This window comes from Pipistrellus hanaki, assembly GCF_964339955.1.
Source record: "Pipistrellus hanaki genome assembly, chromosome: 1".
NCBI lineage: Eukaryota > Metazoa > Chordata > Mammalia > Chiroptera > Vespertilionidae > Pipistrellus > Pipistrellus hanaki.
Window position 1 is genome coordinate 173270950 of NC_140503.1, and position 12292 is coordinate 173283241.

At 35.8% G+C, this 12292-nt stretch overlaps 1 protein-coding gene across 13 annotated transcripts in view; it reads left to right on the forward strand.

Moving 5' to 3' along the window:
- Positions 1-12292, forward strand: part of EPHA5 (EPH receptor A5) — a 304352-nt gene that overhangs the window by 63917 nt on the left and 228143 nt on the right. For all 13 annotated transcript variants that reach the window (XM_084889795.1, XM_084889801.1, XM_084889800.1 and 10 more), the window contains exon 3: positions 3161-3824. In XM_084889795.1, the coding sequence (XP_084745921.1) occupies positions 3161-3824 (664 nt within the window). The remainder of the gene's footprint in view (positions 1-3160; positions 3825-12292) is intronic.

The following is a 12292-nucleotide window of genomic DNA, read 5'->3' on the forward strand; positions in this document are numbered from 1 at the left end:
GGAAGAACAGAGCTGCAGTCTCCATATTGCAATCAGTGAACACCCTTTCAAAATGCCGAGGCACCTCATTTATAGTAATCAAAGGATTAGCAAATACTTTTATTAAACCATGGGTTATAAGAAATACAACACAATTGAGCAGAAAATACTGTGTTTTCTATCAGGGCCCTTCATTATGTGACAGTAATCTCCTGGATATGACATTTGCAAAAGTATCTAAGAATATACCTTCCAGGTTCTTAAGTTCTTAATGACTTACTTTCTCTCCATCTTTCATTTTCATAGGTAAGATTTTCCTGATCATGACAGGAAATTCTCTTTGTATTAAAAGGGGGGAAGGAAATCTTGGGAGAACTCAACGTTTTATTTAAGCCAATTTAAAATAAATGAAATGTATTTGTCCATTTCTTAGCATATTTATCTAAATAGGAGAAGATATGTATGGAAATGTGTATATATTATATGTTTGATTCTTTGAATGGCTTATGGCCATGGTTATTTAAATTAAAATATTTCTATTCATTCATTAGACATAGAAAATTTGAGACTTCATTTATATTTTGGATATTTGAAAATAAAAATAAATAAAATACCATCATAATAAATTTAACATCAAAGAAAATTACAGTTTTTCTCTTCTTAATTGAGAATATTCAGAGAAGCAGATACTTATGCACAGACTTTGAAATTATCACCCAAAGCAGTTAAGTATTAAACTGTCTTGTCAAGCGCTTCTTGGCTTGCATTTTTAATAATATTTGTGGTACCTTCAACTTTGTACAGGCAAAGACTGTGAAATGCTTGCTTTATAACTTTGGAAGAACCGCTGTTTCAATTCCTTTTGTCCATTTCCTTTTACTTGTTAGCAGGGTCCTATTGGAATATATGTTGCAGAAATAGAAGTTCTCCACATGAATTAAAGCCAAAGATTTGAAATCTCCTGTGTTTTGTATCAGAAGACTATTATAAATTGAAATATAAAACAAAGATAATGTAGCATTTTGATATTCTTGTTTTTCTGAGAACATTTCAGTGCTATTTCTATTTTACTAATTCAAAGAATATCTTTTAATTAATCTCATTACAGTATGTTATTTTTATTGTTTTCACTTGGTTAGTGGTGGTGCTCTTTTTCATGAATTATTAATCATGACATTCATGATTAATAAGTATAATAAAGAGATTGATCCCTGGATTGCATCAGGGAAAAAAATGTAAGTATAGATTAATGACAGAGTGCTGAAATAGAAAGCTGAGTTATAAATGCAAACTGCTAAGTAGGAGTTTAAATAAATTCTGAGAGAGGAAAAGTGAGATGAAATGCAATGAACTAAGGCTTTCCATAGCACCATCATGTGAAGGTTGTTAGAGATAAAATCTTGATGTCTCTCTCTTGTGAATTTAAGCAGCTCAGAAGTTTTCCCTCATTAGCACATTTTACTATGCCTGTCTAATGGCAGCCAGAATTTTGAGAAGGACCATCAGAGGCAGATGATTTATGGGCATCCCTGGGACTCCACATTTGTCATGTTTTTGTCAGTTGAACAGAACCAGGAAATAATGCTTTATTTAATTTTGTGTCTGAATAAATGAGATCCTATCAAGTTTATCTCCATTGATATCTGAAATCACATTCTGTATTTATTGAAAGTCATTATGGTTTCACTAGAAACCCAGTGCACGAATTCATGCACCAGTGGGGGTCCCTCATCCTGGCCTGTGGGATCGGCCAAAACTGATCTGACATCCCCCGAGGGATCCTGGATTGCAAAAGAGTACAGTCCAGGCCAGCGGACTCCACTGGTGCATGAGCAGGACAGGGAAGGGACACAGGAGGTTGGCCAGCCAGGGTGGGACCAAGGGAGGGCTCCAGAGCATGCCTGGCCCATCTTGCTCACTCTTGATTGGCCAGACCCTAACAACACACTCATCTATAGGTCTGAGTGTCTTCCTCCTGGTGGTCAGTGAATATCATAGAGACGGGTTGACTGGTTAACTGTCTTTCCCCTGGGGGTCAGTGCAGTGAGGGGTTGAGGAGGAGCCTTGGAATATCATTAGCATGTTACACTTTGATTGGTTCAATGGCCAACTGGATACTTAGGATATTTGGCTTTTATTATACAGGATTGCTCTGTGTGTTTCACAGCCAATTTTAAAGAGTTAAAAATTTCATATAGTTTTGTCTACACAGATTTTTCCACAGGTTTAAGAAATTTCTTAAATTATAGTAAAATATTTACAAAGAAAACAATTGCTTCTATATTGTTCAGACAGGGTATGATTCATTATGATTCTCAAAATAGTAGTATTTTACTAGGAAAGGGATTGGATTAGATTCTTCTTTGACCAAGTAATATTTTTTGAAGCTGAATAAATTATACTTAAGTTTTCTACATTTAGTATATACTTAGAACTCTTAAGGTCATGCATAAAATGATGCATTGGTAAAAAAATAATTAATGCATTCCCAGGATATAAAAGCACAGTATTTGAGATGACAAGGCTCTGCATATTACTGATCTGTAATTTTTACCTCTATATTATATGTCTCTAGGTTTATATTAGTGGATAAACTTATGAATAAACATTTAATTATCTAATTTGTAAAAAATTCCAACACAGATTGGTTCAAAGAAATAAAGATACATTATTAACTGTAAACTAATGACTTTTCTTTCAAGCTTTATTACATTCATGTGTTATTTGTAACCTGTCAGAAGTATGTAAGTGTGATTTCACTTGTCACATTTTTCTTTATTTTCCTCATTGACTGCTATTTTCTTATTGGTGTCTTTCAAATATTGTTTCTTTTAACTCTAAGACTTCATTTACTTCTCAGTTTATATATTTTCTTCCAAATATACATATTTTTCTTTCACTGTCCCTTGTTGTTAATTGCATACACATTCAACTATATTTTATTTTTACACTGAAATACATGTTGGTGTTATTTTCTGGGTAATATTATTCATATATGTTCACATATGAGTTACACTTGGAGATCATAAATTACTATTTTAGTTAATTTTATACTTGCTCTATAGCTCCTCCTCTCAAAACTATACATCAAGTATACATTAATTTGCACATCTGAAATGACTATTTTTTTTCTGGTTATTGTCTAATTTTCAACCATGGCTTTCTGCTCTCCATTACGCAGTGGGAAGAGATCGGCGAAGTGGATGAAAACTATGCCCCTATCCACACCTACCAGGTGTGCAAAGTCATGGAGCAGAACCAGAACAACTGGCTTCTGACCAGCTGGATCTCTAACGAAGGCGCCTCCCGGATCTTCATAGAGCTCAAGTTCACCCTGCGGGACTGCAACAGCCTTCCCGGCGGGCTGGGGACCTGCAAGGAGACCTTCAATATGTACTACTTCGAGTCGGACGACGAGCACGGGAGGAGTATCAAGGAGAACCAGTACATCAAGATCGACACCATCGCCGCCGACGAGAGCTTCACGGAACTCGATCTCGGGGACCGGGTCATGAAGCTGAACACGGAGGTCCGGGACGTGGGGCCGCTGCGCAAAGCGGGCTTCTACCTCGCCTTCCAGGACCTGGGCGCCTGCATCGCGCTGGTCTCCGTGCGCGTCTACTACAAGCGCTGCCCCTCGGTGGTGCGGCACCTGGCCGTCTTCCCCGACACCATCACCGGGGCCGACTCCTCGCAGCTGCTGGAGGTGGCGGGCTCCTGCGTCAACCACTCGGTGACCGAGGAGCCGCCCAGAATGCACTGCAGCGCCGAAGGGGAGTGGCTGGTGCCCATCGGGAAATGCATGTGCAAGGCCGGCTATGAGGAGAAGAACGGCACCTGCCAAGGTAAGGGCTTGCCTGCGCGTCCGCAGGGGCTGTCTGCCTCAGGTGGGTCCTGGAAGGCGTTTCCTCCGAGGATGATGGGCAGGCGGCCTTTTCCTTGGCTGATTGATGGAGATGACTTCTTCTTTGGTTTGATATCTCTCTTCTTGGGGTTTTAAAGTGGCTGGCAACGATGATAGATGTAATGTTCTATTTTATTGGCTATACATCCTTAATAGAAAGTATCTTATATGAAGTGCAGTATTTCCTATACATCTTGCTTTCAGAAGTTTCAGAAGTTTTTTATTTTTTTATTTTTATTTTATTTTAACAACTCAAGCTGAGGGATGATCTCTTTGCATGTAACTATATTGGTATGATTATCATCTGCCTCTCTACTGTTATTTTCCCTCCATGAAGAGAAAATGGTAATGCCACTTGCTTTATAAAATTCAGATGCAAATCGTAGATGAGACTTGTTCGGGCATACTTTTAACTGCCTTTTAAAAATTCTTCCGATGATAAGTTCAGCCATATGCACTCCATAGGGAAATATCTGTGAGCTGCAGGACTTGGTTTACTGTGTTATTTACATATCATTGCCACGGCGTGTTTGTTTTTAAACATTTACAGGTCATTTCTGGAGGTGCAGGGAGTAGAGCCGAGAAACAACTGCGTGGAAAGAGAGCTAATACAAAAAGGTTATTTCAGAGCAATTTGCACTTGGAGATTTCTTTTATTTTAATTTTATTTTAAATTGAAACTGGATCATACAGTCTTCCCTCTTCATTTGAAAATACTCTCATCTTGCCCACAATGTAGTGAGTTGCCCTGTTAAATTTGGATTTTTTATCAGTGGCTTTTTTGAAGAAGATAGTACTTTATGTGAAAGTAAGAACAGCTTATAAGGAAGATTTTTTTTTTCTTAAAAAATCATTTATCCTTATGAACCTGCACTTGCTTTCATCATGATATGCATGTACTAAAGAGGCAATGAGAGTTAATGTGTATTAACTGAGGAGAAAACCAAATATTGAGTCGTCACCCTAGTCCCACCTGGGTAGCTTCAGGTGCATGTTTTTGCTAAATCCAATATATAATGTGAATCAGACTTGTTCAAGCTTGTTCAGGCCTGAGTGTGGGTTTATTATAAATCCAGGGAAACCAAACTAGGGAAGTTACCTGTAAATCACAGTGATGCTGCTTAATTTTTTCTCTCTAACAGTACATTGCACCATTTAAAAAATTTCCTCTTTCAACATCAGCTCATATGTATTGTGTCTCCTTTATTTAAGTGTATGGTTGGTGTTTTGTCATGTAATTTACATTTCTAGACACACACACACACACACACACACACACACACATAAACACAAAGTTTTATTAAGTCAAAATTATGTTTCGGAATGCTTTTAACATTGTCAGGGAAATGAATTATTTTTTATTCAGAATAGGATTTAAAGGAAAGTTCTAACTAATTTTACCTTAACTTTTTTTTTTTTTTAAGCAGTCTTCTTAGTATAAGGCGAGGCTATATGTAATTATGGAAACAAATATAACCCATTGAGTACATTTCATTCTGTTCTCTAAAATATTTACAATACAAATTTTATCTAAAACTGTGTTTGCTAGTATTATAAAGCAACTTGCTCTATATGATTAGTTGTTTATGTAATTTTGAAGAATATGTGGTTATTTTAGTACAGAGCACAATGACCTTTGTCTTCATTTGGATTGACAGAAGGTATGAAAGACCTCTGCATTTGTAGAGGATACATTTTTATTACTGCTGGGATTAAAATAATACCTTTATGATGAAAATATATTGGAGAAGTAGTGTCTTGATGGAATGTGTCTTAGTGCAGGCATTAGATGAATGCTTTTCTCTTAGCACACTCTTCCCTTAATAATTGAAAAGAGACTTAATTGAGAGACAATGGGGTGAGCCGAATAGTCCATACTGTAGGAAAGGTCACTAACTGGACTCTGCTCAGTGTGTTCACTACTCCACCGTAGTAGTAGGAACAAAGCTGCAGGGTCATGAAGGCTGCTGTACAGAATGTAGTGAGTCTGTATGAATAGTGCCTCTTGGTGTTTTCCAGTGAACAAATAGTATCTGGTCGTACTATGAGGAAATCCAAATGTTTATTCTATAAATAACATCTCACTGAATAATTAACTGTTGAAGGTTTGCTTTAGAAAATTAAGGCATCATAGCTATTCCCTAGACATATATATCTATATGTACGTGCAAGTAAGTGTATGTGCATAGTGTCTTATAAAATTCCACCATAAAGCTAAACCAGAGATTTCCAACCTTTTTCATCTCATGGAATACATAAGCTAATTACTTAAGTCTGTGCTCGCGTGCGCACGCACAGACACACATTTGCCAATCTAACAAAAAATGGATATACTTTTGGTTCATTCACAACAGATGGCTATTGTGTTAGCTGGCATCTTTCATTTGACCATTTAAGCGATAAAAGGCCAGTAACCCTGACTAAATAGTCAGTTATTGCATGCTTTAAAAATTCTTGTGCACCCCAGTTCGCCATCACTGCTATATTTTATGATTTTATTCTGCTATCCCCAAATTTTTAAGTGAAGATCTCAGTGTTTTAGAAATACCTTTGACAGGCCAGAATTTTATGAATCATTCTTAACATCTCCTTTCTACTCACTACCCAATTCTAATCTATTACAAAATAATTATAAAAATGGCAACCCAACTATCTTGTAAAATCATTTATGTCTCTGTTTTCGTCCCTCCAATCTATAAGCATATCTCGTTAGATCTTTACTATCAAATTCAACCAATGACTTCATATGTAGTTTTTTATTATAGCCATGTGAATGTATTATGTCTTCAAAAATGCAAATCTGGTTGTTTCACACACATATCATCAGGCCCCACCTAACCGCAACACATACACTTGAAATACTTCAGTAGTTTTCTTTAAGATAAAGTTTTTACAGTAGCTTAAGATCTTGCATGGTTGCTTTTTAAAATATATATTTTATTGATTTTTACAGAGAGAGGAAGGGAGAGGGATAGAGTCAGAAACATCGATGAAAGGGAAACATTGATCAGCTGCATCCTGCACACCCCCTACTGAGTATGTGCCTGCAAACAAGGTACATGCCCTTGACCATAATCGAACTTGGGACCCTTCAGTCCAAAGGCCAATCCTCTATCCACTGAGCCAAACCAGTTAGGGCAGATCCTGTATGGTTTTGACCCTATTATCTCTCTGGAGATATCTTAAACTATGCTCTTCCCATACATTATGCACTAGTCACACTGACTTCCAATTTCTCAAAGGCAATTTGCTCACTTTCACTAATTCTTCTATAATTCTGTTACCTTCCCTTAAACATTTTTTTTTACCTCCTTAATGCTGGGATAACTCATACTAATCCTTCAGCTCTGTGGTCCAACTCTTCTTCCTCAGGAAGGCTTTCTCTGACCCTTCAAGACTAAGTCAGGCCTGTTATTTACTCATATAATTGATCCTTAAATAACCTATTAGATTTATAATTTTGCACTTATTTGTTATTATTTGATTAATGATTCTCCCCACCCCTATCAGACTACATAATCCTCAATGGCAGTGGTGATGTTCTTTAAGGAATGAGAAAAAAATCAAAAGGTAGGGACAACAAATTCAAAGTGAGGAAATAGAATGTGCAAAGGCATAAAATAATACTGTGGTTTAAAATTATTGATTTATTTATCTTTGTATTTATCAGTTGAAAATATCCTTGTTTACAGAGTTGATGAATTTTAAATTCATTCTTTCTTAGTCCTAAGATTCTCAGGCCAAATTTTCAAGGTATTAAATCATATGTGATTGGCCCATGATATATTAACTATTATAGAGGCTATCTTAGTGATTTTAGTAGAACTTAAAACATCATATACTGGAATATGTTGAAAAGGTGGCCTTATTATATATTTACATTTAACAACTCAGTTTCTTTTTTTACATATAAGATTAATATCAAACAATGATCTGCATGGACTATGAGAATATTCAGGTTGAACTGCAGAAACCCAATTTTTTGTTGTTGTTGTTGTTGTCACTAAGTTGTCAAAGTCCTCAATATGACAAAGAGCAATGAGTACTAGAGCATAGATTTTGGTTTGCTAGACAAAATTTTGCCCTCAGATTACTTGATACCATAACATAGGTCTTTTTTTAAAATTTTCACATAAAATATGTAATGAAAAACTTTTTATTGATATAAATGTGAAACTGGATACTCAAATGGGTAAAGGAGCATACTTTCATGTTACAGTTGATGTAATACATGAAATTCCCCAAATGTCTTTTGAGTTCATTTCTGCATCTTCTAGTGATAGAAAGATAAATGCATTTGGAAAATGGGTAATTATTATGTCAAATAGGAAGGCTTTGTGTATATCTCATCAATCATATTTTGGTATTGTTCTGTATTCTTTTGCCCCTTAAATAAAATGTTCAATATTCTAGAATGGAGATAATGTACTTTGGTCATAGTGAGATAGGAAAGTGAGCTATCTTCTTAGTTTTACCTCTATTGGAATTTAATTAAGGATATAACTATAATAAGCTGATGTTTGAATAAATCTATTCTAATGATTTTCATATATTAATACTTAAAAAGTTCATATTAGGAGGTGATCTGGTAGTTGCTATCAGATCTGGCTCACGTGACCTGATATATGTGCAGGGCATGATGCGTTGACTCAAAAAGGCTTTTGGAGACTAGACTTTCAGGATTGGGACTACTGAGCAGCTCACTGACACATGGGCTTAAACTCAGAAGACAACAAAAAAGTGGTTCTGGAGTCTTAGCCCATTTAGCAAGTCACTGACCTGTCAACTTTATGCCCACTCACTGAACTCCCTTTAAGAGAAATTGACTACATTTTCCCTGATAATCTGGCTTTAACGAGGTAACAGAATTCTATGGTTTCCATTGTATTAACTTAAAATATAGAGTTCATTTATTTTTCTAAGGCTTACTTTTATGCCTGAATTTTCTATAATAAACAGCTTTTAAGTATACAAATTTATTTCTTTGAAATGTTCTTTATTTTCAGAAACTAATAATGTATTAAATCCATTTATACAAGTATGTTTTCCTACTTGTGATTTATTATTATTTCTGATGAAATCCGTGCTGTGCTTTCCCCTTAAGAGTCATATGAAAATTTTTTTGAGTACAAAATGGTTAGCAAAAACCCATTTTGGAAGTTTCTGCTTTTTATTGAAGTGAATGTGTTTGACAGAAGCAATTGAGTTCACATGAATCAAATGTTGCCTGCTGACTTCTCTTGTGATTATGTTGCTGACTTACTCAGATGCAAGGCAAGACCACTAATCTTCATCAGTTGCTAGTGGGATGAAGTAGTAATTTGAAATTACCCCTAGATAATTATAGTTTCATTTATATCAAATGGAGGCAGAAATTTAGATTGTGGGTCACTGCCAAAACCAGTCAAAGTGAAGAAGGTATATAATGCATGCTAAAATTCAGGGTAAGAGGTGTTATACACAGAGGGCTGTGGAGAAAAAGCACTTATTAATTGTCCAACTGAGAAATGATTGCACAGCAAGGAAAATGTAGTGAAAAGACTTAGCTGAAGAAAGAGCTGTGATTCAGAAGCAGTACAGATACTGCAGGGAGTAATATGTCGATCATTCATACTTCTGGTGCATATTTATGTTTGAAATAAAAATTGGCTGGAAATATAGTGTATTAGGTGCTCCTGTAATTATGCATTGGAGAGCCTGGTTATTTTTAATTAGGCACATTACCAAAAAAAGTCAAAGAGGTTGAAATTCTGGTTCTATTTGGTATGCTCTGTTATGCAACAAAATAAATTAATTTTGATTTCTAAATTTTGACAAAAGATGGCAATTATGAAGTACAGAGTATGTGTGATGTGTGTGTGTGTGTGTGTGTGTGTGTGTGTGTGTCTGCTGCTCTAAACTACCACCATCAGGACAATTAAGTTGCTAAGTCATTTCATCCATTTGCAGGTATTACACATAACAACAACAACAACAACAATAATAATAATTTTGTGGATCAGATCTATTAAAGTTTTAGAACATACTCTGCATTTGTTTTTGTTTCTTTTTAATCAAGGTTTCTCAATACTGACACTATTAACATTTTGGGCTGGATATATATAATTCTACTAATTTCATTTGATTTAAGAATCATATTTACTGTCAATTATTTGTACTATTATTATAAATAGACAATATTGGCAAATTTGGGGGGGAAATCAAACCACAGCATGGTAGCAAAAAAATATATATATATATAAATGGCACCCATATTCTAATCATTCCTGTTTTAGAATGACCTATTCCTTTGTGGGAAGCTTGATTTTTCATTGACCTATGGGATTTCCTCATATGATTTAACATTTTTTTCTACTGAGGAAGTATTTGGGAGAACCACTTTTACCCAATTTTGCTGTTCTCAACATTTACAGTGTAGTGCAATAATTTTAAACCATATTGTTGCTGGATGCACCTATAAGAAATTAAAATTCCATTGTGTGGTGCTAGCAGGGGAAATCAATATTTTATTTTTTTAAACTTCTCAGGTGACTGCAATGTAAGGCTTGGTGGTTGCTGATCACTAGTGTAAATTTACATCCTCAAAGCTCACCCAGTGAAGGCCATGAATTTTTATTCTTGAAGGTTGTGAGATCTTACCTCCCTTCAAGAAGTCTCTTGATTTGATTGTCTTGTGCCCAAGGACACAATGTTTTACCCAATGCCCTCTTTGGGGAGTAGCCAACATTTTAAGTTTTTTTTGGCCATATTTCTAAGACAATGGATGTTAAATGATTTGTGCTCCACCTGTATCAGGTTTGTTAGTACAGCTCTATGCATTAACCTTGAAATACCAATCCCTTTTGAGGTTTATACAAAACACTAAGTGGCTTAGCTTGATTTCCAGGTATCAATCTAATTGGTTTATTTATATATCCACTTTATTCTACTCAAAGGATAAAAGTGTGTTTATCTAAACTACATCATTTATTGCCTTTAAATTTAATTTATACATTAGTTCAGAAGGATGTGCCAATTATCAGAAAGCAAGAAAGAATGGTGCCTCTACTCCTGACATAGTTCTTTCTAGAAAGTATATCACTCATGAACAGTAACAATAAAAAAATGTAAATTCTATCCTGTCCATGATCTCATAACTGGTTTCATTCTATGACAATGCTTTTGTATCCTATTATTTCTGGCCCAGGATGTGCCTCTCATCTTCCAGTATTTGATTCTCTTTGGTGCTTAAGTGCTTTATCTGCATTTAATGCTGACCAGTAGGGATTCAACTGTTAAGAACTAAAATAATTTGTTGGTATGCTTTTATCCTTTTATCCTTTTCTGAGCTTGAAGATACCCTGCTCATTTGAGTGCTGTTTAGGTACAGTTTTAAAAAAGAAAAAGAAAAGAGAAAAAAAGGAAAGAAAGAAAGAACAGAAAGAAAGAAGAGCCACAATTTGGGGAAAGTAACAATTAGAGCAAATGATAATCTGACTGATGGATAACTCCATTTCTTTGATGGAATTGTTAGTGGGAAGGAGACTTGGAGAAAGAATGCTCCGAAGCCCCTGCTGTGTGATTGTGAAGGAGAATAATAATACACTGCTCCATATGCATAAGGGCTTTTCCTCTATAAATTCAAAGCGCTTTGAAAGGGGTCCATTAGGACTTTATTTTAAAGTAAAGAATAAGACTATCCAAATTTTACTTTCCATTTTATGGATTGGAAAGTAATGTGAGGTGATTCCACCGAGGTTTCCCAGTGCTCCCAGCCTTTCCTTTCTCACAGGAACTTGAGTTTTGCATCTCACAATTAGAAAGCAACATCATTCCTTGCTCTTGTGAGTGACTTCCCCATCTCTTTCACCAAGCCCCAGTATTTCCCAATGCTAAAAGCTTCTTTTTTTAGAACCAGACTGACCTGTATTATTTATTGATTTAAAGTTCTCTGTAGAAGGTTTCGTGTGTCATCTGTTTTTGCTCTCTTGGTTCAAGCATGATTTAATATGTCAACACTTGTTTGCTTAACTGGGTTTGATTGTCTTCCATACGTTACTTAGAACTAGGCAGTTGCCTTTCAGGCATGTTGCTGCCCAGATAAATGAAATGTCACAACAGTGAGGACCCCTCGCCTTTGGACAGCCTTAGCTTTCTCTGACACACAGTCGGGGGTTGGAGAGAAGGGGTGGCGAGGGCATTGAAATAGTAATGTAGAGCAGACTTAAGCGAGGTCTATGCCCACACAAACTGATAGCAACAGATAATACACTTAAACTTGGGGGGACTTCACAATTCATTCAGGGGAAAATGAAGTTAGATCCAAAATAGGAAAATCTCCCCCTGTACCATGGACAAGAGGAAAACATCTGTTAGCAGTCTCCTCACAATAACACTCGGGGATAGCACTTTATTTTTATAGTTTGATTC